Source organism: Alligator sinensis, unplaced genomic scaffold (assembly GCF_000455745.1).
Source record: "Alligator sinensis unplaced genomic scaffold, ASM45574v1 scaffold280_1, whole genome shotgun sequence".
Classification (NCBI taxonomy): domain Eukaryota; kingdom Metazoa; phylum Chordata; order Crocodylia; family Alligatoridae; genus Alligator; species Alligator sinensis.
Window position 1 is genome coordinate 5,746,269 of NW_005841835.1, and position 5,244 is coordinate 5,751,512.

General features: G+C 48.8%; 1 protein-coding gene across 1 annotated transcript; it reads left to right on the plus strand.

The window, feature by feature from the left end:
• Positions 1-1,274: 1,274 nt before the first annotated feature.
• NFKBIA (NFKB inhibitor alpha) lies at positions 1,275-4,909 on the plus strand. Its single transcript, XM_006015367.2, has 6 exons — positions 1,275-1,794; positions 1,975-2,083; positions 2,203-2,413; positions 3,022-3,110; positions 3,230-3,490; positions 4,148-4,909. The coding sequence occupies exons 1-6, from the start codon at positions 1,562-1,564 to the stop codon at positions 4,193-4,195; spliced, it is 951 nt and encodes a 316-aa protein (XP_006015429.1). The 5' UTR covers positions 1,275-1,561; the 3' UTR covers positions 4,196-4,909.
• The last annotated feature ends 335 nt before the right edge of the window (positions 4,910-5,244 follow it).

Sequence of the window (5,244 nt, forward strand, 5' to 3'; positions counted from 1 at the left end):
GCCATCCCAAGGGAAGAAGACGAGAGAAAATGCTCAGATGTTATTACTCAGTGTCGTCAGCTACAATTGCAGAAAAAAACCTCTTGGAAAACCCCCTAAATCTGAGGAAAAAATGCAAGCTTTGTCAATGATCCCAGCCAAACTAGCTTGTTGAATTCTACATGTCTGCCAGTACGGCTAGAAATATCTTTTATCAATCTAGGAGCTTTTGGTTTTGGTTATCCCTTTACCAGTGAATATCACTGCACACAATAGATACTTCCAGCAAAGGAGAGATGTGAACAGCATAAAGGCTAAAAGAAGTCACTGTTCCCAATTTGAACAGCATTTGTTCTTTTCACTCTGGGAAAGAAGTGAATTTAACCTTTGACTGATACTGGACCTACAGGAATGGAAGTGGAACTCCTCTATCTATGCCTCATCTGACTGCATTGACGCTGGCTGGAGTTTTAGTACAAACTTCAGAGGGCAAAGGTGAAGCCCCCTAGAGAGAGTACCTGTACCAAGTAGGTTACACAAGTAGAGAAGAGTTTATAGTCTGCAATTGCGCAAAGTAGATCTCTGAAAAGCTTGTCAGACTCCACAGACAGTTCTGAGGTCCGGGGTAGCTAGGCTTATTATCTGTGCAATCATTGTTCCATACATCTCAGTAGTGTCATTTGTCCTAACCTAATGAAACCCAAAGCCTGTTACCGAAGTACCATGTTACCAAACTGACATGGAACAGACTAGGCAGCTCAGGACCACCTGCACAACAGGGCAGTTGCTTAGCCTCACAGCTCAGGCCCCTGCTGCAGCCCGAGTGGCACTCAGGGGAGCTGCATGTCACAGTGAGTTTGGCCAGGTCATCCCCCTGCTTCTGGGTGAGCTTTGTGACCAGAAGGGCAGTGCAGCACTGTACCTAGACTCCTGGCAGCCCTGGGCAAACTTTTAGTATTGGGCCCCCCTGTGCCAGAGATAATGATAAGAATAATCGTTACTGTGCCCTTTCTGTCTGGTCCTGGTCGCTTGATTTTCCTATGCCTGTGTCCAGCCTTGAGGACAAGACATTGCTTTGGTGCCTCCTCCTCCAGAAAAGTCAGGCCTGAGAACCGCCCCCCGAGGACCTCCGGCTGCTGCGCTGGCTGCTCCGCTCCTACTTGCCTGTGCCGGGCACAGAGTGGGCCCCGGGACGGGGAGGAGGCCCAGCGCCACGGAGCCCCCTGCCACAGGGGGAAAGCTTGAGGGAAAGCCCAGGCGCAGGGGAGGGGACACGGGGAGGGAAGGGGCCGAGGCCGGGGCCGGGCCGTCCTTCCCCTGCAGTTGAACAGAAAAAACCCCCGAGCTCGGCCCCACCAGGGGATTCCTCAGGCGAGGCGCCGCCCTGCAGCAGCAGCAACAGCAGGGCCGGGCCAGGCCGAGCACAGCAGGCCTGGCGGTGACTGCGCTGGAAATTCCCGGGCAGGCCCCGCCCCGCAGAAATCCCCCCGCCTCCGCCCGCGCCTATAATGCCGCGCCGTGGCCTCGCCGCCTGCACGCAGATGCTGGCAGCGTCGGAGCCGTGAGCAGCCGTAACTCCGCTATGCACAGCCCTGCGTATTGCCCCGAGCTCGGCCTCGGCCCTGGCTTCGCCATGGTGCCGCGCAAGGAGCGCGCGGCGCTAGACGACCGGCACGACAGCGGCCTGGACTCCATGAAGGAGGAGGACTACGACCAGCTGGTGCGTGACCTGCGCGACATCCGCCTGCAGCCGCCCGCCGCGCAGCCCGCGCCGGCCCCGGCCTGGCGCCACCAGCTAACGGACGACGGGGACTCGTAAGTGGGGCCAGGATTGGGGCCGGGGTCAGGGCCCCGCGCGCGGAGGCCGGGGCGGGCGGGCGGAGCCGCTGGAAAGTCCCTGGAGCGCGGCCAGGGCGTGTGGAAAGCCCCAGCCGGCGCCGGAAAGCCCGGCCTTGCGCAACGCGCCGCCTCACTGGGACTTTCCCTCCCCCGCAGGTTCCTGCACTTGGCCGTCATCCACGAGGAGCTGGCACTGAGCCTGGAGGCCATCCGGCAGGCGCGGGCCGAGCCCGCCTTCCTCGACCTGCAGAACCACCTCAGCCAGGTACCTGCCCCTCCTCCCTGCGCCGGGCCGGTCAGGCGGCTGGGCTGGGCTGGTTCGGGCTGGGCCCTGCTCTGCCTTTGGCCCCTGGCTGATCCCACTCTTGTCCTGTTTGGCCCCAGACGCCGCTGCACCTGGCCGTGATCACGGATCAGCCTGAGATCGCCGAGGCCCTTCTCAAGGCTGGATGCGACCCTGAGATCAGGGACTTCCGTGGAAACATGCCGCTGCACATCGCCTGTGAGCAGGGCTCCCTGAGGAGCGTGGGGGTGCTCACACAGTACTGCCAGGCGCACCACCTGCATGCCATCCTGCAGGCTGCCAACTACAATGGTACGCCGCTCGCAGCTTACGCCAGTTCGAATAGACGGCCCTTTGAGAGGGCATTGGCTTTTTGCAACCAAAGGAGCTTTAGAAACGTGCCAGCCTCGTCATTCCCATTTCACAGATGTGGAAACTGAGGCAGGAATGGAACTTCCTTAAAGTCTCTCTTCAGTGGAGCTGGGGATAAGTCACAGTTCTGCCTGCCAGTCTTTGCTCTGTCCACTGACTCTTGGCACTTGAACTTCCAGCATCTAGTGCTGTGGGGATTTTCTTTTTGGATTTTTGGCTTCTATTATTTTAATTTTGACGTTTTGGATGTTTTCTTGTTTGGTTAAACAAGCTACTGTGGAAAATCAAGATGACTTTTTTCAGTTTTTTGGGTTTTTGGTTTTTTTTGTTTTTTTAAGTAAAGCATCTAAGAAATAAGGTTCTTCAAAAAATTGATGTGAGCCTCCTATTCTATGAGCACTCTGGTTCACCTCAAAATTTCGCCTTTGATTTGGAGCAGTGGATTCAAATACCAAAATATTATATAGGGTAGAAAGGAATTTAGATCTGAGTGAGTGATAATGTGTAATGGGGGAAGTAATTAATGTTTAAATGTGTTTGCCTTTCAGGACATACATGTCTCCATTTGGCATCTATTCAAGGGTATCTGGCTATTGTGGAATGTTTGCTGTCCTTAGGAGCAGATGTCAATGCTCAGGTGGGTATTTGAAGCTCTTGGTTTAACTGGATGTGATAGCGCAGCCATAAGAACACATAGTTCTGTATTGTCACACTTAACTCCTGAGACTAAATATCCTGTTTTATTTTTCTGAACAGGAACCTTGTAATGGCAGAACTGCCCTACACTTAGCTGTAGACCTGCAGAATTCAGAGCTGGTGTCACTTCTGGTGAAACACGGGGCAGATGTGAATAAAGTGACCTACCAAGGCTATTCTCCATACCAGCTCACATGGGGAAGAGACAACTCCATCATACAAGAACAGCTGAAGCAGTTAACCATAGCAGACCTACAAATGCTGCCAGAAAGTGAGGATGAGGAAAGCAGTGAATCAGAATCAGAATTTACGGAGGATGAAGTAAGTATTTATTTTCACCTTTTATTGCAGAAAGGACCTTCTATGCAAGTTGCCCCATTAAAGTTGTTGGAAATATGCACACCTGATGCCCTTAAGTTTTAGGGTTGGGAGGTGATATTTTGGTGGGATACAAAATTTGGTCTGTTACCACACTGGATATAAATCGTATACAATCAAGGCTGACTAAGAGGTTACAATAGCCAGCATTAGAAACCCAGTAGTCAGGGCTTGAGTACTAGACACCCAGTCCTATTGCAATAAATTTTCTTAAATGTAGATGTCATTTCTGGATCACTGTTTATGGGCCTTAATGAAGCAAAATTCACAGTGATTCCAAAGTGCTGTGAAATGTTGCACTTTTATTTCCTTATGATCAGGATCTTGTTAAGAGAGAGAAGATTGATAAAACTAATGTTACAGTACAATACAGCCTTAAGAAATTATATGGCTGTTATTGAATGTTGGTGTGCAAGTCATCTCAGATTAAAGATTACATTCTGCTTACCTTAGTTGTGTGAGCAGTGGCTCACCTTAGTTGTGTGAGCAGTGATACTGAGGTTGAGACTAGCAGAGCTTGACCTGATTTTGCTTTGGGTAGATCTGAGTGTTTCCTATAAAAGTATTGCATTGACTTATACTCTTCCTTTTCCCTTCTAGCTGATGTATGATGATTGCATTATTGGAGGACGACAGTTGGCATTATAAAATGGAGGATTCTCAGAAAGGACATGAGTCTGTACATATGTATAACAGAGACTTATTTTCTTTTTAAAAAATGGAGAAATGTGAAAAAAAATACTGAAATACACTGTACAGCACAGAGCACATGACTATAACAGCAAGATTCATGTTCTGAGCTGCATTGTAATTATGGGAGAAACGTAGAAGATCAGTAGAAATCTGTGACAAATTACACCACTTCTCAGTTAACTGGTTGTCCAAATATATGATCAGTATGAAGACAGACTGCAGTCTACCTGAACATGCATTTGACATACAGGAATGTGTACAAGAGGCGTCTAGAGAACATGAGTACAGTGGAATGTTTGCCTCTAAATGTCAGGACAGGTTCACATGAATATCCCATCCTCTTTGACTACATTTCATAGATTTCTGTTGGGCTGATTATAATGCACTCTGTTGACTGACCTCAGCTGCTCTCTGTGGTGTATTAGGAGATCAGAGGTATTGAAATGGGGAAATAACCTCTTGGCTTTTATGGGAAAGGTAGCAATAATGTTAATTGTGGACCTGGTTTCCAATGCATTTCGCACTGTGTGTGTCATAATTGCTACACCTTTAGCTGTTGTACATAATGTATATGTTGTACATTCTGTTTTATAATTATTTTGGTACCTGTGAGACTGTGTGTATTTATTAAAAAAAGGTCAAAGCCACATGTGGCTGTGCGAAGTAATTCGCATGCCTTCAGATGAAAATCTAGTCCTGTTTAATTTCCACTACCCCTCTGCCCCTCCAAATCTATCTGGCAGGAAAAAAGCTTATTTAAGAGAGTCTGATATCAAAGCTACTGATGCACTGATCCCCAAATCCACAAAGGTCTTCTAGATCTCTAATTCCTACTTTGGTACCTAAATAACTTCTATGGAGCTGGGTCTGAGTCACTAATAGGCAAAGGAGCAAGACTTTGTGTTTACATTCCAGTGATCACATTCCTTTTTAAATCCTTACCCAAAAAAATTGTAAGCACTTTTGCACAACCAAAAAGAGAACGGTTTCAAAGTCTAATGTTG